The sequence below is a fragment of the Orcinus orca genome, chromosome 8 (assembly GCF_937001465.1).
Source record: "Orcinus orca chromosome 8, mOrcOrc1.1, whole genome shotgun sequence".
NCBI classification, from domain to species: Eukaryota; Metazoa; Chordata; class Mammalia; order Artiodactyla; family Delphinidae; genus Orcinus; species Orcinus orca.
In genome coordinates this window covers 103,655,510-103,682,337 of record NC_064566.1, presented here as the reverse complement: position 1 = coordinate 103,682,337, position 26,828 = coordinate 103,655,510, and the positions used below count along the sequence as shown (strand labels likewise).

Genomic DNA, 26,828 nt, shown 5'->3' with positions numbered 1-26,828 from the left:
TAATTCAGACCAACTCTCTCCATTTATGATAACTAGTGTGCCAGTGGCAAACCATTAATTATGCAGGATCATGTTATGGTGTCTGAAGTGTCTGGGCTTCCCAAGTGGAAAAGGGGTCTGTGTACTGGGATTCTGTCATGGCTACGAATGACGTACTCCAGAAATTCGAAACCACGGAGCTTGTGCATCCCATTTTTGATGGTGGTGCTTGGAGGGTTGTCAGTTTTATCTAGTAGAGGAGAATCTGTGAAAGGAAAGACAAAACTTTTGGCCAATGGTGACATAATTAGAGGAACGGAATAATAGTTCTCCCTGCCACCCAACCACTGCTGTAGGGAAACTGGAAGCTTAAGGAAGCCCAGGAGTGGATGCTAGTTTGGGGGCCCTGTTCCTGACTCTCCCAGTAATAAAGACGACGTTGGGCCTTTGTTTTGGGTCTCCAGAAGGCTGCCTTGGGCTCCATCCTTATCAAGGGCAGGTCATTTTTAACTAATTTCTTAACGATGACACTTGTTGGCCCTTGAAAATTCGAAGGCTCCTGCAGCACTCCAGTGCCGATCCCTGACTCATAATCGGCTGGAGTCCAATATTCCCAGAGCCCTTTGAGGACACTGGCTTGGAGCCCCCTGCGCTTGCTCGCACGCAGGCCCCTCCAGTCGCTGCCTCACGTCCTGTGTGTCAGTCTTTGTGAATGAATGATAGACACGCACTTGGAGAACTATGCCGCTCCCGGGACGGGGCGGGAGCGGGTGACCAAGTCCTCAAGAATGCGTGGAGAATCTGACGGACTTTCCCGAAGGGCCGGAGCGGCCTGGGCACCCGCTGGCTCCGCGTGCGGTTTCTCTGCGGCCCGGCTGCAGTGCCCGTGGGGCAGAGGGCGCGGCGGACGCCGAGCTCCGCCCAGCCTTCCTTTCGGTTTGGACCACCGCCGGCGATTGGCCGCGGGTCCAGGGCCCCGCCCCCGGCCGTGCCCGCCCCTCGCCGCCCCGCCCCTCGTCCCTCCCGGCCCCCCCGCGGAGACCCTGGGGGAGGGGGCCGGGCGCGCAGACCCACGGCCAGGGCTCGGCGCCTCGAGTAACGCCCCAAAGAGGAGGGGAGAGCGCGCGGGCGAGGGAGGGAGTCGGCTCCGGAGAGCGAGGGCGAGGGCGAGCGCAGGCGGCTGCCCGCGGAGAGGAGGGAGCCGGGCCAGGACTAGGAGGTAGCCGGCGGGGCGCAGGCGAGGCGGGCACCCGGCGCGCGCACTTTCCCGCAAAGTGCCAACTACCCGGGAGAGAGTTCCGGCCGCTCACCTTCTGGGCGCCGGGGAAAGTCAGCGGGAATTTGAGATTTTAGGGAAGAAGGTCCGACCCCCGTCCCCTGTCCCTTGTTACTTATCCCCATTAAAAAGAGAAACAACAAGAATAACAGCAAACTTGCTCTAGTCCCGTCTGTCCCCCCACTCCTGGCACCATGAAGGCGGCCGTCGATCTCAAACCGACTCTCACAATCATCAAGACGGAAAAAGTGGATCTGGAGCTTTTCCCATCCCCGGGTGAGTGGTGACTGCCGAAGCCCCCACTCCAGCTCTCGGCCAGAGGCCGGGGTCCCCTCCGCTTCTACCCCCTTCGCTCTTCCCTTACAGGCAGTGGTGCGTTTCTGCCAGAGCTTCTGCCTGAGCAGGCGATGCTGGTGGCAGCTGGAGAGAGGTAGAGAGGAAGAAGAGGACGTTGGTGGCCCGAGACCCTTGTTTGGGGGGTGGTATTTATTTTCACAGCTGTGTTTTTGTGAGTAATGGGAAAAAGCTTTTAGAATGGCCAGCACTCCCATTCCTGCTTTTTTATTTTTCCAAATGAGCGGGAACCCTCTGGCCTTATTCCTTAACGTTAGGGGGGTGGACACTGCCGCCGAGGACATCATCCCCTGACCCTGCAGTCATGCCCCAGAACTGGAGCCGGATGGAGGGCCTTGGGTAGTAAGAGCCCAAACGGTGTCTAACTGGCTGGCCTTCATGCACATTTTCAAATGTCTTGCCTTCCTGAGCTCCCCTGTCACATGTCCCTTTGCTATCTAGCTTCTCTTTTCTGGGTTGAGGATAGGGAGATGGGAGCTGAGCTGAAATGATCATCTTAACTGCAGGAAACATCCCGATTCTGTTCATGCAGGTTACTCACTTTATCCATCTTTCTAATCTGCCGTAAATTTGTCCCTTGGTACCAAAGATCTGTTAGAAGAGGGAGAACCTCCCAACACCAAACGTGACTTTGGGTCTTTGACTGGTGTGTTATCCAACTCTTGGATTTGTAGGATTTGAAAAGGAAAGGGGTAGGACAGAAATTTCATTTTGTCTTAGACACAGTTTTTGGTACTAAGCAGTTTAATGGACGCTGGAGCTCCAGAATTTCTGGAATAAATGCAATTGGAGAAGAAAAGATGCTTTCTTATAGGATAGGGAACTGCCAGCTATCCTTAAGAGATTCGTTATTTTGGAGGTAAAGGTATATAGAAACATGTAGGGAGAAGGTGGTGCTTTTTGGAAAAAAATTAATCGCAGTAATGTGCTTCTCTGTTGTATTGGATTATCAGTAAGTTCAGCGGCTCCCCATGTTTAAGACTTCTTTGCCTCCGCCATAATTAGTTGCTTATTTTAACCCTTTCTGAATCTGCTTAAACTTTCAACACAAGCCAAGCTGACGTTTTGTCATTTGGAGATCCTGCAGAAATCTTAATAAAGACATGGTAGTGGCTGGTGTCTTCTCCTCTTAGACCCCCTAACACTCAAGCCCAGGATTGCTCCCTGGGAGGTGCAGGAATACTAAGGCTGTTTGTTGTCACAAGGATGCTGAGATGAACTGGCACCTCGGAGACATTTCGGGTACATAGAGCTACAGTTCAGAAATGATGCTGCTGTGATGGTGGTTTTGGGGAGTTCAAGGCAGCCAGAATAAATTCTGTTAGTCACAATTGATTCAGACCATTTATAGAGGAAGTGAAAGGATAGTTCCCAGCAAAGATAGATCTCAACCAATAGGTCCTTTCCTTAAGTATGGCTTGTTTATATGTGTGTTTATGGGGAAGAGACAGATTTGGTCGTCTGGGAAATGGTGTCAATATGTCAGTCTACGAGCCTACAATGGATTTGGCATGCTGGGAAGGAAAAAGAGCCCCTAGCAACACATGTTTTAGATCACAGTAAACAGCGGAAGCATTTTGGGGGAGTAATTTAGTAAACATTAGAGGTTTTAAGTATATGGTACTGTTCTGTTGATTATTGATAAAAATAAATCCTGAGCAAGTAACTATTCTTAGCTTTCCCGTCTGTAAAATGGGGACAGTGAGGCCTACTGCTGCAGTCATACCCATTAGAATAAGCAAATTTACAGTGCCCTTCTTTTGCAAAAATATTTTGTCAGCAACCTTCAATACAAGAAAATTTCAACTGATCAAAGAAATTAGGCAGTCTTCTGCCATTCATTGTAACGAGATTTGATTTCTGGCGCTATCAACTAAGTCTGAGATCATTTTTTTCTGGAGGTTTAGTAGCATATACGTGAATATTATTCCCATACCCCAGGAAGGGAAATGGAGGCACAGAGAAGGTAAGTTATTTACCTAAGAATGTCTAGTGAGCCAGCAGCTCAAGTAAGATGCATCCCCGTTTCTACCATCTCAGTGTACAGTTGCCTTGAGTAATACTGCAAGTTACCTCTGTAAAGCTTAGCAGAGAAACTTCAGTTGAGACTTGAACTTGCAGGTGCAAGGATGCAGGAAGCATCGGCCAGGGCTGCTTGCTTTTGTTGATGGGAAAAGACACTGGCAAAGTGGGGATTTGCTTTGCCCATCAGACCATACAGGACATTTTTAAAGTTTAACTTCTCATAGCGTGGCTTTGTGTCTACAGCTGTGACAAGTATTTGTCAGAATGATTCTTTGGGTTGTTTAGTTTCTTATGTGTGGAGACAACTATTCTGGGAACTTACCTGGTTTAAATAATTAAACCAGGATTTCTCCCTCCCCCACTTCCCTCATATATGAGGGCTGGAGAGAGGCAAGAGGGAGGTGGGTGTCCCAGCAGGAGCCTGGGTCGTTTGCCAGTCTCAGTGGCTAGGACCTTATCAAGAACCTTTATTCACTTTGATTCTGGATTGAGACCTCACCAGGAGTTTTGACAGCTTTACGTGCCAAATTACCATATACTTGGAAATAACATTGGCATTGAATTTTCCTTGTAGGTGTAAAGTTGGATATATCATTTTGATTGTAATACATGATTGCCAGGTTCTCAGAGCTTAAATAGGTTAAAACAAGCAAAGCCATAGAGTGTCCATGGAGTTCCCTCCTGGTGTGGAGTTTGCTGAGAAGGGGTGGAGGCTGGGTGCCAAAGCAAATACATTCCCCAGCCACTTAATTTTTCCTCTCCTTTCCCACTCCACTTTCTTGGTGAGGTGAGCATAATGCCCAGGGAAGATCAGGAATTCTAATTGTTTGTTTGCACTTTTACAAGAATGAAAAAGGATCAGCCCCCCTCCTACCCTAGGAAAGGATGTCCATCCCTCGGGGACCTGTACTGCCCTTAGAGATAGGAAGAACCTCCGTCCCTCTCCCAGTGCCTTTGGTCAGTCTTTGTATCTTCAACTGTATGGACCAGAAAGAAGGGCAGAGCTGCCGGGCTCTTAAGATCGCCTGTTCACTGTGCTTCCAGACCCCCACGGACCACGCGCCATTAGTGACGATGAGCCCAGCATTTCCGAGCAGGGACTCTGTAGCCAGCCTGTCTGGGTTTGAATCTCAGTTCTGCCACTTACTAGCTGTGTGACTTTGGACGAATTACTTCATCTCTCTCTGTGCTCCAGCTCCTGCATCTGTAAAATGAGTGCGATAATCCTTCTACGTCATAGGGTTGATGTGAGAATTAAATCTATTACTGTGTGCAAATCTTAAAACTGCTGATCCACAATAACAACACAAAAATGACGACGGCTGTAGAATTTTTAGGGGCCCTTGAAGTGTTTTATAGGGGCTGCGGCTGCCTATGCATCTCCCCTAATCGCTTATTTGAGAGGGAAAGAAGAGTAAAGTTAAAGAGAACCTTTTCACCTGCCTCACTGAGATCTCACACTCCATTCTGTGCCCCAGCAAACAGCGAGCCAGGTGACTCTCAGAGTGTCAGGGCATCTCCGGGGCCCGGCTGTCAGTTACAGGCTCAGGGATCAGTCAGTTACTGCGGGTGATGGAGATTGTCAGTGCTGCCTCAAAGCCAGAAGGCCACCAAGACTAGGGGCCGGGGAACATTTGCAGGGTTGATGGAAATGTAGAGTTCTTCAGTTATGCAGGGTTGGGAAATGCATCATGTCCAGTTATTATAAAGTATCTCCCATCTTATTTATTTATTTGTTTGGCAGAGCTCGCATTCCTGGCATTTTTGGTTGGTTTGTATTGCTGTTTTTTTGTCTGTGTAACTTTTTTTCTTTCTTAAAGAGACCAGACCACCCTGTAGGGGGATCACCTCTCCCTAGGAGACAAACCAGCCCGCGGTCAACCTCCCAGAGCCCAGCTTGCTCTGGGCTCCATCAAAATCTCTGCAAAACCGAGAGCTGGTTAGTGTAGGTCAGGATTTTTTCAGGAAAGCGAGGCTCCCTATTGCAAAGAGCACAGATAACTCTACAATGGCGACAGCGACAGTATAATTACAGCCGTCCCTGGTTTGCGGAATGAATCACCCATGGCTGTGGTGGCATTCCCTGAGCTTGCAGTGAAGGTAGATTCCTGTCGTTCCCAAGCTGTAGGGATATTTCTGAAACACGTACTGAACCTGCATCACGTGCCAGGTTCTTTCCCACTTCACACCACTAACTCTGGGGTACGGGCACAAATTAGTACATCCATTGTTCAGATGAGGAAGAGGATATTCTGAGAGATGCATAATTTGCTCTAGGCCGCACTGATAGAAATTTATAAACTGATGAGTGTTGCGAGCATTTTATACCTGATGTAAAGCACCGTCTTATTCACAGAAACTCAGGGACTCAAAAGAGGGGCAACGAGGAGGCACTGGTGGTCGGTGCTTTGGGGGTTGAGGGGTGCAGGGGACCCCTGCAGCCCTGCACGACTCCTCTGAGCTTGGGGTTAGGGCCTGTCCCATGAGCTCCCTCCAGGGCTGGCAGTCGAGGTGTGTTGCTTTAAGAAGATGCTTGAGGGTTCCAGCGAAGACGCTTGCCTGAGATCACCAAGCAGAGAACCAGGCTTCTTGCTTTTCCAATGTCTTCCAGATGTAGTTCGTTCTCTCACAGGTGAGGACGTGATTGTGTTCACTTCCAAGGTCACATCCTTCCCAGAGCCTCCCCATTCAGCCTGATTTACCTCTTTCGTCACGGACACAGCTCTGCATGTATCTCACTCACAATCTGGGCGACGAGAGACACAGATCAGCAGCAGTTTGTTTTCTTAGTACAGATGTAATTTAATTTTCCTTCCTGCAGGGAGGCCAGAGGTACCTGCCTTTATTGTCTGCACAGCAAATAAGTTTTATCTTTTTCCCTGCCTAAAATGTAGGGTTTTCAAGCCTATGCCATGGGTCAGGGCACATAGTGTGTAGCTGTTCTGGCACAAGGAGGGAAGTTGAGCTCCAGGGTGCTACCTGCAGACCTGCCCACGCCAACCCACCCCCCACCCCCACCCCGCTGGCCCACAGCTCAGTGGGAAACCAACAGACTCCCTGGCGACTTGTCCACGGGTGAGGTCTTGGTTCCTCTGTCACTGCCTTATGGGGAGCATTTTTTCCAAACAGTTAATACCCTTGGGTCCCACGGTCATCCCAGAGAGGAATTTGGATATTCACAACACGGTCCTCATGTTTTTATCTGGGTGCTCCCGAATGAAGTGGGGACCCCACCCCCCTGCTCAGACAGAGTCTCCGATGGGATTTGCCTCCCTGTTCCCAGTATTCTAGGTCCACCCTTTGCTTCCAGCTGTTAAGCTCTTCTTAACTCTGAGTTAGGAATGTGAAGACAGTCCCCAAATCTATCATTTTTCCTTGTCAGGTATCTACAGCTCCAGTTTGCTTTTTTTTTTTTTCAGTTGGGTTGAAAAGCTCTTTCTCCAGAACTTCAGTAGGTGTTTTTCACATTTGCAGAAACAGGCTATTTGGCTACTTTTCTTGAAGCTCTGTGCCTATCTACGTTACCTTTTTCTTTCACTTGGGTAGTTTATAGTCTCTATGCACGCCCAGAAGGAAATTGGTCTGTAGCGTAGGTTACAGCAGATCCAGCATCGCTAGCGGGGAGCCATGCTGACAGAAACACTCAAAATAGTGCTGTTTGAGCCATAAATATTTATTGATTATTTGGCCAACTTCTTCATATTTCTCAGGTGCTTTCCAGTTTCTGCTGCTTGGGGCCAGGCCTGTCACTGGGCACTGGGAAGGTGGCTTCTTACTGCCCCATCACCTTTTCCCCATTGTCCTTTTTCTGTAGCATTTCGTTCGGTCTCAGAATTGTAAGATACTGACCCAGATGGTGCTTTAAGACCCAGTGTAGCATTGGAAAGTTTTAGGGTACTGGATTTCAGATCTTGATTGTGTGTGCTTGTGATTTCCCATCCAAACTGGGACACTTTTGAGAGTGTAATGGGTGCTGTTAATAATGGCACCACAATGAGAGATAGACTAGGACTGTCCCTGGAAGTGGGGTGCACACTACTTAGACACTGATTTGGGACAATAATATTCTTTATGATATCTACTTAGGCCATCCAGAGTAAGCTAAAAGGACCAAATTAAGAGTTTGAAGAAATTCAAGTTCAGTGTGGTTTCCCCCGAGCATGAGTTATATTTGTAAATGTGTTTTTTGACACATAATATAATATTTCTCAGCACCTGGGAAACAACTAAAAATCAACCTCAAATGAGTTCACTTTAAGCATTTGAAACCTCTCGGTAGCTTTGAGGAGCTATGCTAAGCTGTCGATTTTTGCTTTGCAAAGTTCTGCAGAGGAGCTGTAAACTCTCTGCGTGTAGGGTGTGTGTGTGTGAAAATGAACTTTTGAGTCGGGGGAAATGCCATCATTACACACGTGAAGACAATGACATTTTTCCTTTGTTTTGTTTTAATGTTTATCCAAGATGAGAAGTTTTACGTTGGGATCAAAAGGGGCAAAAAAAAAAATTTTTTTTTGTACCGTTAAAATGGGTAAAAACAAAAAGAAAAGTAAAACAGCAAGCCCTCAGTTTTTTAGGGCGGGAGGAAGGGAATGGAATAGTGGATTCAACCGCAACATCCCGTTTGGCTAAAAAAGAAGAGAAAAAAAGAAGAGAGGTGACAGGAGAAGAGTTAGAAAGTATGAAAGGACTAATGAAAGAATGAAAGGAGATAGTGAAAAAAAGATCAAAGAATTTAAGTGATATTTCATAGACTTTTGGAAAAAACCCCATATGGACCAAACATTGCACTTGGGTAAGAATTGTAGTCCAAGTGGCCAGGTGGGTAATCTGTTTCCACTCTTTGTCTCTGTAATCATTTCTGAATACTTTACATCCTGCGCGGCTGTATGGCAGGTCAGGGCAACCCAGATGGAATAATCCTTGTGCTCTAGGTGCTTTCATGGGTAAAAGTGCAGGAGGAGCATCATCTGAACTTGTGGAAGTACATGGGGATCAATGATTCTATTTTCTGTGTCTGTTGGGTGCTTTCTCCCAACAGTTCTAGGTTAGAATAATTTCCTGGGTCAGCTTCAGGGAGACCATGGGTATTTCAGAAAAATTTGGAAGATGTGGTTAAAAACAGAGGAATATTTTAGATAGAGAGAACAGCGTGGGGAGAATGCTGAAAGTTTGGAGTGAAAGAAAGGCTTACATAAATATGAAGAAAAACACCTTGATTGTAGAAAGGGAAGAGAGTTGGAAGTGTGAGACCAGGACCTATGTGAGAGCGTTTTGCATCTCAGGATGAATTTTGCCTTTGAAAGTAGGGAGATTTTAAGGACAGAGCAGTGTTACTGAAAAGGCTTATGAGAGAGGTGATTTGTTTTTTCTTTTGGTAGCATTACTTTACCTCCCAGTCATACTGTTAGTTGTTAAAACCTCTATATCAGTTTATCAGAATAAGCGTTAAACCTCAGAGAAGATGACAAATCAATCAGGTACATATTTTCAAGGTACAAATGGAAAATAAGAATCTAGGTTAGGCCAGGGGGTTCCTAATCTGGTGAGTGTTTGTAGATACATGGTTTTTTGAAGTATATATTTAGAAACCCCTCCTATGTGCCGGGTACTATACCTACTCTCAATTAATGATATTTTTGTGCAATTAGAGTTTTGTGCTGGGATAATCACTGTCGTTACTTATCATTCATGAGAGTGTGTGGTTGAGTTTGATTTTCAAATACCCTTCAGAAACTCCACTACAGGGCATTTTCAGTGGAAGAGTTTCCATGTGTTGACTTCTATACTTCTAGTATTTATTTTTCTTTTTCGTATCTATCTTGAGATTCCCTGCCTAGGTTTTTTTTTTTAATTCTATACATTATGCATTGGTTGTCTCATATCATTGAAATACTAATTAAATGTGTGGAATGCAGTGAGGATTCAGGACTAATAAGGGGAGGTCTATCAGCCTAGTAGGAGTACATTTTGTGTATAAGCTAAGCTGAGTGTCTACTCTGGGGAACCCATCATTGCCTGGAGACCCAGGAGGCCTGGATTCTAGCCATGGCTTTGCAACTCTTTGTCTGTGTGACCTTGGGCAAGTCATTTCTTTTTTCTGAACCTCCATCTCTTCATCGTTAAATAAACTCACTGGAGAAGATGACCTGTAAGGTTTCTCTTAGCGCTGATAGTGTATGAATCTAGATAGCATTTAAAATAATGAAGGCTTAGAGAGAGCATGGAATGTCATTCAAGAGGTAGGCAACATGGGGGTATTTTTCTCCTGGTCCCCATATTCTGTTCATCACAGTTCCATCATTGGGAGGATTTTGAATGCATTTGTGAAGATTACCTTTCATGGGGAGAGGCATTAGGAATTGTCACAGGCCTTGCCTACGTTTGGAGAAACACATTGTCCCTCGGGTGACGCTGGACCAGGCGTCATACCTTCCTCTTGGTCCCTCTCCATGAAACAGCTTCCTTTTTCCATCAGCCTTTGCTACGGTTGCAGCGGAAAGGAGCTCCAGCGCGGGGGGTCTGCTCTGGAGGAAGGAGATGTAGGCTGGGGGTCTGGTAGGTGAAGCAGCCAGCAGCCCCAGCTGCATCCTCCGGGCCGAGCGTGTGGTCTGAGCCAGACCTGTTTCATCTCGGCTACTCCTCGTCAGGGCGCTGCTCTGGGCAGAAAAGACCCCTCCTGCAGCAGGAACGCATTCTGCTCAAAGCCACCCTGGTGAGGCCCGTGCCTCTCGTGTGTACCAAGGCAGGGGCTGGGCCCCTGGCTGCTGGGCACTCGGGAAGGGGGTCTGGCCCTCCCGGAGGTGCTGGCTGCCAGGAGATCCCACCTGCTTTGGTCTCCCCGGGTCCAGGAAGCTGCTGCGAGTGTGTGCTGGGGTGTGGTGAGCACAGGCTGCCGGCCTTTCAAAGGCTGCATTTACAGCAGTGGAGGCACGGCGCCTGCACACAGTTGTTATCTGAAAATCAGGTTCTGGATGTTATTGCTACGTTTTGAGAAAGGTCTGACACAGTTGCCCTTTTCTTTCAGGAGCAGGGACCTAAGATCGGCGTGCCAATTTGGGGGAAAAACAAGAAAAACTGCCACTGATAAGAGGGCAGCGTTGATCTATCCGTAATTGTGTAGGCATCTCTCAGCTCGTTTTTACCTTTTTCTTGTTTTTTTCTTTTCTGTTAGTTATTGGATGCCAGCTTATTAACGTGCCAAGAACCTCATTCTTTTACCCCTATCCCTGATAGCTAACTAAGTATTCTTCTCATCTCTCAGATGAAGAAACCATGAGGTTAAACAATGTGCCCAAGGCCACACAGCGGGTGAGCGGAGTTTAGATTCAAGCCCAGCTGCAGGTCACTCCAAAGCTCACTCTTCTCAGAACTATTTGGATATTTGTTGACTTTGGGGAAATACTAAGGTCTGTTTGTGCCTATTGTTTACCACTTCACTTATTACTTGGTTGTGATCTGGTAGCATTTCGCAGTTTGACATGGGACTTACTCCCCCTTTTAGCTTCACAGTTCCTTGAGTCACAAATATGTTACAGGTAGGGAAACTGACGCCCACTTGTGATGCCAAGTTCCTTTCCCAAGGTAACTTGGTAAGTAAGTGGCAGAGTTAGAACAAGAAGCTGGAATTCTCCAAACCCCTTGACATTTCCATTCGGCCACACACATTTTAAATATTTCCTTGATTGGATGAATACATAGTGCGTTCACATTACTATTATGGCTACTAAACATTAGCCTGAGGTAGAAGTATTAACGAGGCATCCTCTGCTCTTTTGCTAGAGATTGAGTTCCCTGCATATTTTCTGTGTATAGTTAGTCGGTCCCCTGTAGACAGTGGGCTGATGATTGAGCTTCAAGTGGGTTGCACAAATCTCTATCATATGGGATCTGGAAAATTTGCACAGCTTTCCATGATGCCAAACCGCTGGCCAAACTTTAAGTAGGATGGTAGGTTAGTTCTTTCTCAAGAAGTAGAAAAAGGTGAGTTACCCCACAGGCTTCTAGACAAAGATGCAGTTTTCCTCTGGGGTAGGCTGACTTTGGACTTTGAGAAATGCATTTTTTTTTTTTTTAATCTAAAGAGTTTTGAAAAGAATTCCTGTCCAACCCCCGTTTCCTTATATTGAAATATATGCTCATTGCTTTGGTCTTCTGAGCCTCAGTTTACCCTTTTTAGCAAATGAGGTCCACTTTAATGACGAGCAGGAACTTCAGGTAGGCAGAGGAGCACCTCAGGATAAAAAGTAAAACAAAACCCAGAAAACTTTGCATCTCATGCTGCATGCTGTGGGAAAGAATTGTGCCAGAGAGGTGTACAAGAATTACATTTTCGGTGAGCGATGTTTTCCCCTGTGAGTTTCCATTTGGGGCATTTGCTACGGCACCGGGTGTATACACTTGGAGTCTAGTGAAGTTATATTAGATTATCCCCCTAATACAATGTGTTGTTCCTTAGCAATAAAAATAAGCCTTCTTCCCCCTGTTTTGGTCATTCTGGAAGCAAGAGCGTTTCAAAGCCAAATGACAGGTTGTTACACGGAGAAGTGGCCCCTTGGCATGTGGCTGTTTCCTTGGGAGTGAGTTTAATTCTGAATGGCCAGCAGTGCCCTCGGGGGCTTCTGGATTATTGGGGAAGAGAAGGTGGGGCTGGGTGTAGAGCTTGGTACACCTGATTGCAGCCAGAATGGAGAATAGGTTTAAGTTTGGCATTTTTGAATGTGGGCACTAACTTTAGTCTTGTCAGGAACATTTAGTCTTGTAAAGCAAATCTTACTGTGGCTGCCAAGTGTCACCTCTTCAAAATGGGGCTCAGGCCTCCACTTCTGAGTCGTTTTGGTCAGGCCTGCAGTGTGCTTGGCCTTCCCTTTTCCTGGTTGGAGCATCTTCCGTGTTGGTAGCCAGACAGGTCCACCCAGATAGGTGCTCATCCTTTACCTTCTGCTGCCGGCATGAGAATCAGGATACATGATTCACTTAGAGCTGCCAGACCCTAGCCACGTCTCTGCGTCACTTGTCACCTCCGCCAGCTCCGTATTCTTCTGGAAGAAGGGCGTTCCTGGTGAGTGAGCTGCCTTTGCTTGGAGGGAGTGGGAACGTTAATGAGCTCATGTTTACAGAAAACTCTGGAGGCATCCGTGATATAAGGAGTGTTCTTAAATTACTGGGAGATATGATACAGGGTGGCGATGCTGAATACCTAGGAACTCTCTAAGGGTGAACGGTGTGTGTGTACAGGAAATGCATCCTTGATTTCACATCAGATCAAGAGTTCAATCTTACACCTTCCTTACCTCCTAATGGAAATCAAACATTCTCCAGAACTGCTGGGTGCTTGTTTTTGGCCTCTGTACATATCTGCGCTTCAGTTTGGAGGCATGAGAGAAATGAAACTAATAGTTCTAGAGTACCTACTGTGTGCCAGGCACTTTGCAGAGTGCTTCCCACAAATAATCACATTCTTTAAACAACCCTATGAAGTCGGTGTTTTATTTTTTCCAATGTTTTTAAATTTTATTTAAAAAATTGTTTTTATTGAAGTATAGTTGATGTACAATATTGTATAAGTTATAGGTGTGCAACATAGTGATTCACAATTTTTCAAGGTCATAGTCCATTTATAGTTATTATAAAATATTGGCTATATGCCCTGTGTTGTATTATATCTCCTTGTAGCTTTTTTCGTACATGAGAGTTTGTACCAAGGTTGGTGTCTTAACCCCCATTATGAAGATAAGAAATTGAGTCTCAGAAAGGCTGCAATAATTTCCCCAAGAACTCTCAAGTCACAAATTTAAACTTAGATCCTTCTAATTACAAAGTCCTACCAACTTAGAATCTGTTTGGAGAGAAGATTTGCTAACATTCTCATCAGAGGCTTTGCTTCTTGGTGCGCCCTTCTGCGCAGTGTGCTCTTTTGGGTTCCTCATTATTCTCAGGCTAAGAAAGAAAAACATCCAGTATATCTATAAATATATATCACTGGGCTGTGTAATAGAGCAGAAGCCAAAAACATGGTTCCCATCGTTTCCATGTGCGTTTTCAAATTCAAAGTGGACAAATGAAACGTAGGTACCTAAATTTACTAATGCATAGAGAGAGTTGGTGCTTTTGGCTCCATTTTCCAGATTGGGAAATCGAGGAATGAAGTCAGGGCTCCACCCATTCTTGAGAACCCTCCAGGGAGCGGCTATTCAGAGGCACACGTCTAGGCCTTGAGGCCACTTGATGCAAGAGGAATGTTGGTAGAAAAATAAACACACACATGGAATGAATCAATGTCTGCATGATGGACCTGGAGTTAGCCTCTGATTCATTTGGAGATTTAAAAAGAAAAAAAGAAAAATCTCTTTATTTCTGGATTTCTGAAGGCCTCTCTTAGGGGAGCCTTGTGGCTTTTCTATGCCCTCACCTGTGATGGATGGCCTGATGGGAGAAATTTGAAAGTCCAGGCTGGCTGCAGTGTCTCCAAAGGGTTTTGGGTGCTGGATGAGCGAAACAGCAACTTCACGTTTTAGATGAGATCGGGCCCCGGCGACTTGCTGCCGGACTCACAGGGTCAGGTTAGCGTGAGCTACTCACAGGCATCGGCTGCAGACAACGAGGGGTGACCGAGGAGGATGAGTCCAGCCTCCAGGGGCCCCAACTGCCTTGCTTTGTAAGAAAACACTCGCAGTGTTTTTATGGGCAAACCAGTTCCAAGGAATTAGTATTTGAATTTCCAAAAGCTGGTGCAAGATACGCAGGAGGCTCCTCCCACACAAACTAGCCAGGAATCTGAGGATCTTCTTCAAATTCCTGTTCTAATGGAGCCTACATGCGGTCCACTTTTTTAGTCATTGGAGTTTGGTTCTTATATCCCTCAGATGGTCTGTTTATGCCAAAGGTTTCTTAGCATCATCTTAAGATACAGACGCATTCTCTTCCCTTTCGGTAGATGAGACCTCATAGTCACAGGGGAGGGATCCATTTTTGGGCGGCTCCGTAGAAAGTCCTCTTTGTCTGTGAATCCCACAGCCTCTCATTCATGACATTGGTTGTGATGGTGGCTCTCCCTGCAGCCACCGCCCTGTCCTGGAAGGAGCAGGGTTTGGAGGTGAGACAGCCCTGCGTTTGAATTTTCTGCTTGCTAATTTGCCCTTCGGCAACGTATTTAACTTCTCCAAGCCTTCCTTGTGTAACCCTTACAACGGAGGTAATCATAAAGAGCTTTCAGGGCTCTTGCAAGGATTTGAGATAATGCCTGTAAGATACTTTTCCACTGACACAGGGTCTCGTAAATGGTGTGTTATCCTTGTGTCTCGTAGGCCACCATTTCTGTACAGAGGCTCTTTGCTGACAGCGCCGTTGCTACTTCAGTGGTTGTTAGGACTGTGGTTTCTGTGAACCTGGTTACAGAAAATTTTCCACTCGACACCCCTGTAACCAAGTGGGCCGGAGCGGTCCCTGTGGCCAGTGGTAGTGTTTTTTTCCTCTCACGCACACTTAGCAAACTTGAGCTTGGCCTCAGGTCATGGGTCCGACTTTAAAAGCATCATGTTCAGGCCCTGGCCAGGTCAACAGGGCCGGTTCTTGGAACTGTCGTTATCAGGATATAGAATTATTTTAATTGTCCTCTTCTTTTCTTCTGGGAGGGACCTAAGCATGTGAGGTTCAGGAGGAAACCTCTACGACCTGTCACTGCAGCTGGCCTGGAGTAGAGCTGCCTCCTTCAGGCTGCCCTCCACGTTAGCTTGCTGCTGGGAAGGGCCAGGTCAGTGAGTCCACGCGATGCCCTCCTAAAGATAACGAGCCTCGGGTCGGAAGAAAGGCCACTGGCCTTGCTTCCTTCTCCACACCCCGTGTCCCTTCTGTCCCCCAGCAAATGCCCAGTAGACCCTCGCAGTACTGGCCGACTTCCGCTAAAGCGCTTCGCAACTGAAGATGCCTTCTCTGGAATCTGCCTGTGGCCAATTGCAGTGGTTGATTTACAGCCAGAATCCGGCACCTGGAAAAGGGGATCCTGTGTCTTTAAACAGCTGTGCTCCAGTGTGTGTAAATGTGCTTGCTAATCCAGTGACTAATTCACTATATTATAAAGCAGCAACAAGCGGGCTGCCAGGGCAGGGCTGGATCCCAACTGGAGTGGTGTGTTAAGGCTCAGGGAATTCTTTCTTGAATTCTGCCACACCACCCGTCTCTGGAACGGACTGGACATCTCATCTGTCTGTTCCCTGCACCAGAATCAGCACTTGGTTCTCCAGATTCCCATCCTGCTCTCGCCTGCCCCCTCCCCTCCAGACCTTGGGTCAGTTTATTTACTCACCCGAGGGGAGAGCCAGCGCTGCTGCATCTGAGTCAGGGCTGGGGAACCAATCAGAGCTGCTCTGGGGCATTCCAGGGGCCCAAACTCATGATCCCTCTTGGAAGAGAACTTTCCAAAAGGTCCCATTTGGTCACAGTGTTGCATCTGCACCTTTTCTCGGTTCACGGCCAGTGAGCCTGGTCCCGTGTATGTATGCCTGAAGCCCTTTTCTGTCTGCCCTTCCTTTTTTTCCCCCAGGGCTGGGAGAGAAACCTTCAGAAAGAGCCAGGTCTGATGGAGATTTCCTTCTCCTGAAAGCCTTCAACATCGAAATATGCAAATGCTAATGTGTTCTCCGTGGGCCCTGGGGCAGCCTCTTCTGGGGACGGCGTGGGGTGAGGCAAGCTTGATGCTCTCTGCCTGTCTCTTGGGGTCTGTGGCCTCCCTCTCAGTCCTCCTGTAAGTGGTCCCAGAAGTTGTAGGCTCCAGGCATCCGCCTCTGGAAACGACCTCTCCCAGCGTTTCCGTGGCCTCCCAGTGAGTGGGCCTGTCTGCATCTCATGAGGCTTCCCTGTGGCCGAGGTCACAACGATGTCTCTTCCCTCTCGCTAATGCCACCCACCTGCCACTGGAGTTGTCCTTGACACCTTGGCCCCTCTTCTTCCTCACCCCCCTACGCTCCAGACGTCGGCACCCTTGCCCCAGTGCTTCTGGAAGCCAGCCCATCACTGGAGAGGTGGAGAGGTGGTCTGTGTGCTTCTGGGAAGGGTCCATGTCTCCCAGTCACCGGGAGGTGTTCCCATTGCTTGGCTCATAGCAGGTGGTCATTAGCTCATTTAAAATATATATATATATATATATTGCTTTTTAAACTGAGATATAATTCACATAACATAAAATTCACCGTGTTAAAGAGTACAATTCAGTGGGTTTTCGTACATTCACAGAGTTGTGCAACCATCACCAATAACAGACTTGGGTACATTTCTACCACCCCTGAAAGAAGCCCCCCGCCCATGGCAGGCAGTAGCTCTTTTTGCGTGAAGGCGTGCTGGTCAGGCTGTCCAGCAGGGCACAGGGGGGCGCGGAGCTGTGTCTCCTGGTGAGAGCCCCCACTGCTCTCCCCTGATGCCCCAAGCACGGACCCACAGACCCGGGAAGCTGGGGGCTCGCTTGTTTTGGCTCTGCCGTGTAGGAAGCTAGTGTCTGTCTGGGCACAGATAATGAGCCCTTTCACTAGCTGCAGGGCTCTTCAGCCCCGGAGCTTCGGGCTGTGGTGGCTGAAGTTTCCTAATGGCTTCTTGATGAGGCAGAGCCACTTAGCAGCAGCGGATGAGGGCTGTGTATCCGCACCGGGTCTTTCCCTTTCCCACCTGAGGCTGCGGATGGACAGTGGCTTCTGCTCCCTCCCCTTTTGCATTGATCATTTCTTCTCTGCTCTCCACCCGTTGGCCTATCAGACCCATTGATCTGGAGATGGGGTCTGCCTGGTGGCTTCTCAGCCTCTTGGGTTTGCCCCTGGGAGAGGCCTCCGATGCTGTCTGCTCTGGGCCAGTGTGGGCGAGACTCTGGGGTCGCCTTAGGGCTGCCAGAATGCCCCGGGCTGGTTGTTTGGGGCCCCATTCTGAAAGGAGAGAAAAAAAAAAAAACCTGTGGAGGCTACAAGAGACCACAGCACAACCCTTAGCTGTCTGCACTCTGAATGCATTTGCAGTTAGAACAGGAGCTGCTTGTATTGCTCCAGGACCTGGCCTTTTTGAGTTAGACTTATGGCCTTGTTAATTAGATGCATCAGGTTCAACTTACAGGCCAGTGCCCCTGATTTTATGTTCTGCCTTTGTCAGTGGGGTTGGTTGTATCCCCTCATTGCTATCACCATGTCTTCTTTACCCTTCCAGCAGGACTGGAATGGTTGCGTCACAGACCTTGTGGATGACACGATGGTGCTCTCCTCTTCTTTCAGTGCTTTTTAGATGAAGGTCACTGGATCGCTGAAATTAACTGCCGCCTTCACTCTTTCTGGATCGACAGGAGTAGCACCCTCAAATTTTAGACCTGTTACGCAGAGCGGTTTCGTGCAGTTGAAGTTGGGTGTTGGAGGTTCTTGCTTTATGATCCCTGGCATTCAGCTGGGATCCCTGCTGGCAGGAAGCTCTTCTACCGTAGAGCCTGGCCATCGTGATTGAAAATTTATAACCTAGAGCAGCAGCGGATCCCATCCTGGGCCCGTTATATCCCGTGCTTTTTAGATCTTTGGATGGCTTGTTCCTCTGTTCTTACGAACCTGGGGAGCAGTAGAGTTTGTCTCGAGTGATGACCAGGGCTTGATAGCAAGCAAAGACAGGAGGGAGATGTCTCTCTCCCAATCCACCACGATAAGGAAACAGCAGTGGTGCCGAGGACAAAAAATACTGGCATGGAGCCAAGAGGTCTCTAATTAGTAACCACGTGATGTCACTTCGCTGAGCTTCGTTTTCTCCATCCGTAAGAGAAAGGGGTTGAACTAGGTGATGTCTCAAGTCCCTTCTGATCCTGCGTGTTCCGGGACCGGGAGTCCTGTGGGCCACCTGACCAGGGCGGGCGCTCACCCACCCTCATCTCTACGGCGGCTTCCTCTCATTCATCTTGTAATTACGTCGAGTTGCCAGGAAGGGGAACATCCCTCCAAGGACTTGTTAAAGCTTTATAGCAAATTCTGTGAATTCCTCTTTTCCCTTTTTGGCCTAGGATAAGCTGTGTGCATCAGATAACCACAGCGAGGGCAAGACAGCGGCACAGAGCCAGGGGAGAGTGTGAACACGCAAGCAGGGTGCGCGTGAGGTGCTAGCTCCTACCCAAGGCCATGGAGAAGGCCAAAGCTGAAGAGATAGAGGGGCCAAAGTTCTAGATCAGGAATACCTGGAAGCAGCCTCAGATGCTAGGTTGAGCAGGGAACCTCATGGTTTAGGGAGAGGACCCATAATCCCTTGAAGCTGTCTCTCAGGGTTCCAAGTACCTCCCTAGCAGCTCGGGAACTTGAGCTGGGCCTCAGATTATTCCCTAAAACCCTTAAAGCAACGGGATTTCTGACTCCTCGTTAGGGATGTACATTTGGATTTACCGAGCTGAGTGGGGCCTTTATTTCACGAGTTGTTGAACATGTAAAGCCTGATGCCGTAAATTCCAGATGCTCCACGTTAGGGCACTGGCATCGGTTTTTGGTGCATGTAGCTGGTGTGCATTTTGGTGCACTTAGCAGGCGTCTTTGAAGACTGTGATAGGTGCAGAGAAGCGCTGTCTCGTGCGCTTGCCAAATATACTATGGGTGGGAAGTTTTGCATCTTCTCTGATGTCAGTCTCTTCGGGGCGGGAACGTGTGTTCCTCTGCCTTCTCCCTATATTCCTGCCATGTGGCTCCCACGTGGTTCTCTTGAATGACACTGGGATGAGTCAGCAGGGCCCTTGGAGAAGAAGGGGATGCTTACTTAGCCTGTTGGGAGCAGGGGGTGGGGGAGAAGTCAAGGAAGCAGTGTTTGAATGAGGTCCTGGACCACGTTGGATGGCCCAGGTACCCACTCAGATCTTCACAGTTTGGTGCCTTTTAGGTGGTCATATGTTTCAACTGGGTTTCAGTCTCCACCATCTGCTTAGGACAACAGCGTATAGGGGTGTTTGCTTGTCGTGGCCTTGTAGGTGGCATCTCAGATGTCCTCGTATCTCAGGTTCACCAGGCCACCCTCCAGATGGTCTGACCCCTGAACATCTGGATCCCTGCACTCCTGAAGCCAGAGAAGAGAGTGTGGGAAGGAACACAGGGCGTCACTTCTAATCACTCGCTGGTTACGTCGGTCCCAGCTGTGTGCAGCACTTGCCTGCTCTGTGCTTAAGCTTTTAAATTATACGACATTTAAGTGCTTGTCTCCAGCTCCCTCCCGCTGTGGTGACATTACCTGGGATGTTCTCAGTGAAACACCCTAAGCTATTTCAATGGAAGGGACGAAAGGGATCTTTTTCAGGTTCCTTTCTACCTACTTAGTGTTGGTTTTCCAGGAGCAAGGAGGTTGATGGCAGGAACTCGTAGGCATGCGTGGGGAGCTTAAAGTTTTCCTTAGGGGGGCGTCTGTATGAATCCCTGGATGTCTTGCCTTTAGGAGATTCCAGCTTTGCAGTTAGGATTCTGAAGTCTGTAAGCTTGGACTGGATCCAGGGCGTTCAGTTACTGACTCTGTCAGTTGCCGGTCAGTGCCGGGGCCGTAGGTGGAAACTCACAGTGAAGCCCTGCGGCAGGAGGGCTGCTTGCAGGGCCTGCTCCAGGGTCCCTGTGCCTCCTTCCCCAGCCCAGGCCCAGGCTCTGCTCATTTTCGGTTTGGTGTCTATCACAGGCTTATGCAACCATTGCTGGTCCTTGTTAGTAAGCCTCTAGGAGGATTAAGACTATAAGTAACACAGCTGGGAAGGATTAAAATTGTCACTCCAAAGTTATGTCAGAGCAGAAGATGGCATTTCCAGAAAATAGAGAGACTGTCCAAAGAGGATGAACTAAAGGGGAGTCAGAGGCCTTTATTGAGATGTGGGGCACACATACACGTGAAGATCGGCCCTCAGCCTCTTTATGCACCAAAGAAATGAGGAGGGAACGTTCCCATGAAGAAACACTCTGAGAGGGACTCCAACCATGTGTCATTAACAGACCCGACGGGACCGACGGGGCTGTTGTCTCGGGAACAAGAGAGTTGACCTCCGTCTAGTGGTCAGGCTTTCCGTGCACCCCTGCCTTCATTGCTCTGGGCTGGGCCGAGCAGCAGTTGCAGTCTGGACCTACCCCTTCTCCATGGTGGCTGTATTTTAGCAGTAGGCATGCACACTTCTTCACTTGGCTAAAGAGATCCTTTAGGCTAAGAAGAAACTACTCTGTGAGTGAAAAAGGAGCCTATTTCTAAGCAGGCAGTGTTCTGGGTGACCTCATCTTCCTCCCAGCCCAGATCCAGTTGGAGCTGTGCGTACAGGGCAGAAATCCAGTTCCTCCTGTCTGGGACTCACAGTGGCAGATAAAAATAGACCAAGACTTTGTCTGCAGCCATTGTTCTCTAAGTGCCCATTGTTTCTGGAAGCAAAGTGGCTGTGGCTCTAGAGCTTTAAGCTCTGTGCTCTCTCTCTCCCCCTCTCCCTCCCCCACCTCCCCTCCCCTTCCCCTCCCCCTTCCCCTCCCCTTCCCCTCCTCCTTCCCCTCTCCTTCCCCTCCCCCTCCCCTCCCCCTTCCCCTCCCCCTCCCCTCCCCATCCCCCTCCCCTCCCCCCTCCCCTCCCCTCCCCCATCCCCCTCCCCTCCCCCCTCCCCCTCCCCTCCCCCATCCCCCCTCCCCTCTCCTCCCTCTTTCCCTCTTTCATTGTGCAGGGATCAGAGTCCCGGCTCCCCCATTTCCCTCAGCCGCCTTTGCACTTGTCTGGAGCTCCCCAACTGGTAGATCAACAGACTCCACTGAAGATTTTGTCCAAGTCTTTCCATGATTTGTGGCCAAGATGTGGACCTGTGGATCCAATGACTGTAAAGGCAGGAGGATTTGTAACTGGTTGAGCAGCTAAACCCAAAGGGTCTTGATTAACGTGTCAGTATTGGAATGATGCCTCGTCTCTGGTGTTATGTTATGGGTCACAGTACTTGGTCGATGACGTTTCAACGTTTTTATCAGGGGCTCAGGTTAGAGAGGGATGCAGAAAGTATACTTCAAAATTTCAAACGGTGCAAAGCTAATAGGGTGAGGACAGATTCATGATACAAAAAAGATCTCTACGCATGGAAACATGGATCCAAACAAGGTGAAGTTCAGTATGGATAAATGCAGCCTCTGCATGAGGTTAATGAGACTCAGTCAGTAGGTGCAGAGCTGGCTCAGTCGCGGCGCCTATGGAGAAGGTCTGGCGGAGCACTTCGAGGGAGTGGCTTTTGCAGTATGGCTGTTAGAAAGATCGGGGTTGGTCTGCACCAATAGAAATGCGGGAGTAGGCTGGTCATCTCCGTGTTCTCCTTTGTCTCCTGAGAAGTCTGGTTCACCTGTGAATGTTCATGATGCTCTTTAGGGACACGGACATACAGGGGTGACCCTGGGTGGAGGCGTGGCCAAACCAGGCCATTGTGAATGGTTGCAGAACCAAGGAATTTTAATACCTGGATGGAAGTGATGACAAAGGGATGAGTAAAAATATTGAAAAGCTGAGAGATGAAGAAAGATTAAAATTGTACTGTTTGATTTCAGCCAACAGCACTGGAGCCAATGGTTGGAACTCATAAGAAGGGAGACATTAACTCAGTGTATGCAGTTGTTTTAAAATAATTATTGCAGTGCTTAAGTGAAACTGAGTGGCTCAAAAAGTAGAGAGTGGCTGAACGTCTTAAGTGAGGAGTTATACTAAAGGACCCCTCCAGGCCTTCCTGGGGAGTGTAGCCATCCTGTCCCAGATCCTGCCCTACCCCTGATTGTCATTACTTCTGCAGATAAACCTTTGTGGGTCTGGGAAGCTTGGCGGGGGAGGGGGGGGGAAATCATGCACATAGAGCGTATTGCTTCAGTGCCTGTGGTTGGCATTTGGAAGACGGTTGGCATTTTGAGATCATTTGTCTCTGTACTGGGAAAATGGACATAGATATTCTTATTTTTCACTGCGGTTTCCCTGGGCTGAAAACAGACAGTTGCACTGTGTGAATGTCTATGAGTATGCTTTTGCCCTCTCTGTCCAGATTTATTTATTAAAAGAAAAACACATCTGCATAAAAAAGCCTTAGAACACAGGAAGAATGTCCACTTTGTTTTTCTTTCTGTAGCACCGAGACATGTGGGGTTTCAGCTTCCTCCAAGGGGTTTTTGAAGACCGGCTTTCATCTCAAACAAGGCTTTTTCCCATTGGAAAAAACAGCCCATTTTTTTGGTTTGAAAATATATTTATATAATGTATAAATAAATAAGAAAGACGAGAGAGAATTTCCTTTCAAAATTTATGGAAAAATGCTGCTTTCTGAACATCATTAATTGGGAGTAAGTTGCTGGCCCTTCCCAGCCCACTTCCACTCTGCCATGTGTCCCTTTATTCTGGTTTAAATTTTTCCAGTATTGGCTTCCTCTGCTCTTCCCTTTCCTTCCCTGTGTTCCCTTCTCTGCTGTCCATCCGCCCTCCCCCATCTTCACTGCCCGCTCTGCCTCTCATCTCCTCTCCCAGCTGCTCCCTGTCCGCTTGCCCCCACTCCTCCCGCGTTGCTCCTAAGTCCCTCTTCTGCTCTCCCCGGCAGCCCTCAGCAACTAGAGCCCTCGCTGGAAGAGGCCTGTCTCTGTGTTTGTTTCCTGCGTGGGAGGGAGAGGCAGGCCTTGAGAAAACAGTTCAAAAGTGCAGAAAAACTCCACCTCTTCCAGCCTAAATAAAGGGGCTCCACTCCATCTGTTTGCCCAGATTGTTCCTTTGCCCACCGAGAAAACTCATCCTTCACCTGGACCAGCCCGGTCTTCCTAGAAATGCTCAGACGCCCCCTCCGTGCCCGTCTTGCCCCCAGGCCAAGTGCGGAGGGGGCCCCGCGGGGGGGGGGGCTCTGACTCAGGGTCCTGGGTGGGAGCCACAAGCTCTGGTGTTGCAGCTGCCGTCTGCCAGGAGAGTCCCAGGGGTGGACGCGCTTCCTTTGTCATTACTTTCTCTGTAATGAAAATGACGGAGAAACATGAAAGGAAATGTTTTTGTGTCCATTTCTGCCTCCCCTGCTTTTAACTCTGTTAACAGGTACGGGTGGAAAATACCCGGCTTTCGTGCCCGGTGCTCTGGGTTTGAGTGCTGGTAAGATCAGTCAACTGGCCTGATTATCTTGGTTCAATCACTGAAGTACCCTTTGTGAGCCTTCATACCCTCACCTATGTGACAGAGAGAATACTAAACCCTTGGTTGTCCTCAGGCTCATAGTAGAATAGGGGAGAAGAAATTTTCTAAAATGTAAACTTCTACTCAGAAAGCAGCACTGAAAATCACAGGTGGGAATCAAGTGACATGGAAATGCGTTGGTCAGCCTGATGAAGCAGCATCTCCGGGGCCTCAGAGGGTGAAGCATCAGAGCAATATGTAAACTGAAATCGCGGAAGCTGGGATGATAGCAAGATGTAGGATGTCAAATATTTTCCATAGTCTTCTTGAGTGGGGTTGTCCTTTGCCGTGTTGTTGCCAAAAGCCTTCTGACCCTGTCATGAGTATTTTATTTATTTATTTTTTTCCGGTACACGGGCCTCTCACCGCTGTGGCCCCTCCCGCCACGGAGCACAGGCTCAGCGGCCATGGCTCACGGGCCCAGCGGCTCGGCGGCATGTGGGATCCTCCCGGACCGGGGCACGAACCCGTGTCCCCTGCATCGGCAGGCGGACTCTCAACCACTGCACCACCAGGGAAGCCCTGTCATGAGTATCTTAATTGAAGGCAGGACGGGGCAGGAGTTTGCCCTGGCTCAGAAATCGAAGGATGGGGGGGAACCAGTGAGATGCACCATGGCTCTCTGCGAACCTTGAAGCTGAAAGGACCCAATGTAGAGTAATATAGAGACCTTGCCTCTGTGTTTTCCGTGACAAAAGAAGTGACACTGTTCTGGGACATCCAGGACTTGTAAAATGCCTGGTGTGGAGTCAAGTGTAACTTGTCTGTGTAGAAAATGATTTGAAACATGTGATATGTTCTGTAAATGGCTTTGAATGACCATTAAAGAACTTTATTCTTTGAAGTACCCTATTGAGGCGGGCCTTCTATGCAGGAATCCTAATCTGAATAGCTAAAACATTCTTTTAAACTGTGAGCATGTCATTCATTTAAGGGTGTATGTATGGTTTGAGTAAAATGCAGCTTGGCTTCTGGTAAATACCAAACATGAAGAAAAGAGTTTTGAGCACAAAATTACAGTTTTGTTTTGTGCCATATAGACTCTAAGCTGGCACTCTTAGGAAGTTTTTAACACCAAAAGGCATCTTAGGTCCCCTGGATCCTGGAGCTGCGAGGTGTTGTCATGGCAAAACACATATTCTAGATGATTACTGCTACAAAGAAGATTTCCCCCATAGCGGATTGGAGGATACAGAATAGGTGAGGAGTCAGTCTGTCTGCTAAAACAGACAGCCAGATTCAGGGGATGTCAATTTCCATTTATATCTCAGAATCTGATTTTTACATTCATTTTCTCAGTTGCTTGGTCGTACGTCCCTGGGGAAATCGCCAGGTTCCTTCTCCTTGCTGTCTCTCTAAGCTTTGGGAAATCAAATCGTATATTTTTTTTAGTCTTTCTATTTTACAAGACACTTTTCAGTTCAGTTCGAGTCACCAATAATTTATTGAACACCTACTAGGCTTTGGTATTTTCACACATATTTAATTGAATCCTCACTGCCGGGTAGGTAGAGAATCCTAGCAAGTGGAGGATGCTCCTGAGCTCTCAGTGGTCCCCGCGGACTCTCCCACACACCCTCACTTGCCAGGGCTGCTGGAGAAAACACAGAATTAGGAGCCATTCCAGCAGGGCCCATTCATTCAGATATTTCCTCTTTCAGGCCATGTGCCCAATGTTTGGGGTGGGAGATCTGAACTGTTCTAAGTAAGGAAAAGAGCAAGAAAACGTAGCTGCAGGACCCAGGGGGCAGTTCTGCTTTCTGGCGCAGCTCCTGGAACGGAAGAGCCTCTCTGGGTTTCCCTGAACACCTGGGATTGATTTGGGTTTTGCTCTGACTTGGAAACATTTGCTGAGGTGGAGGTTGGAGGAAGGGTTGGGGAGGAAAGAAATAAATCCAGTGATTAAAAATAGCTTGTGCATGTCAGGTGCCTGAACGAATTGGGGAACACGCCCACAGTCCCTTTTGTCTGGCAGGTCTAAGCTCCTGGCTGCCGAATTACAACCGCTTTCATTTGTTTTTCCTGCTCCCCTACCATGTATTGGTCAAGGGCTCATTGGAACCATGTGTGAGCCTGGTGAGTCACCAAATCCTCAGGACTTCAGTGGTAATAATGTGTTAAAACTCCTTTCGGGGGATGGGACAGGGGTGGGTGAGGGGAGAAGGGAGAGGACTGAAGTCACTTCCTACAGATGTTCAGGGTCCTCGGCTGTCTCTGCAGCCTTGGTTCCCAGGCCCAGCTGCTGGCCCGAGGCAGGCTTCCCTGGGCGGTCTGCAGCCTGCTTTGCCTCTCCGAGGACCATCTCTTTTGTCCTGGGACAAGTTCCCTGTGAGAAGAGGCATCTACCTCTGAGTCGGTACGCTGTACCCCAGCAGCGCGCTTCGTTTCCCCGAGGCAGTAACTGGAGACTGGCTCGAAGTTTTGGTCGGTCGGATCGTTGGAGGGTGAATTGGGGATTTTCTGTGCAACTTCGTCCTCCATCCCTCAGAGTTTTTTTTTTTTTTTTTTTTTAATTCGCTGGTGACTTCAAGGGCATTGGTATCAAGAGAAGGACCAAAGCCCAGTCGTGTTTCCCTGACTGATAAGAAAACTCTGTTTTGGGGTCAGGGTGTCCCATCATTTGGGGCAGCGACGGACTGCTTGGTTGGGTTGGGTGGTCCAACCACGGCGCTGAGCTATTCTTGCTGAGCTCTTGCTGGAGCCAAGGGTCCTGCTTGTCTCTCATCACTTTGTCACTTCATTAGGTTTGCGAAAATGGGGTCGAGGGGCCGAGGAGGGACACATTTCCCTTCTTTGCATTAGCCTCAGCCAGAAGCTTTGTGGATTATACTGACTTCCTCAACAGGAAGCCCTGCCTTGCCAAGTTTCTAGCGCCTGTAACGGGATTTGGAGTCAGGAGTGTAGGACAAAGAGGACCCTTCCTTCCTAGTTCCAATGCATCCTTGCATGAATGAGAGAAAGGTTGAATGAGATTCCTTTTCACAGCCTTCTGAGATGTTAGTGTCTTCACTGGGTAACTTCTCTTAAGGACCAGTAACGA

General features: G+C 48.4%; 1 protein-coding gene across 4 annotated transcripts in view; it reads left to right on the top strand.

The window, feature by feature from the left end:
* Window positions 1-26,828, top strand: part of ETS1 (ETS proto-oncogene 1, transcription factor) — a 128,409-nt gene that overhangs the window by 61,171 nt on the left and 40,410 nt on the right. The window contains exon 1 of one of the 4 annotated variants that reach the window (XM_033406967.2): window positions 1,094-1,531. The exons of 2 other annotated variants lie outside the window; for them this stretch is intronic. In XM_033406967.2, coding sequence (XP_033262858.1) covers window positions 1,450-1,531 — 82 coding nt within the window. In that variant the 5' untranslated portion in view covers window positions 1,094-1,449. Of the gene's footprint in view, window positions 1-1,093; window positions 1,532-26,828 lie in introns of those variants that run through there. One more of the 4 variants, XM_004280474.3, reaches the window with a different exon arrangement.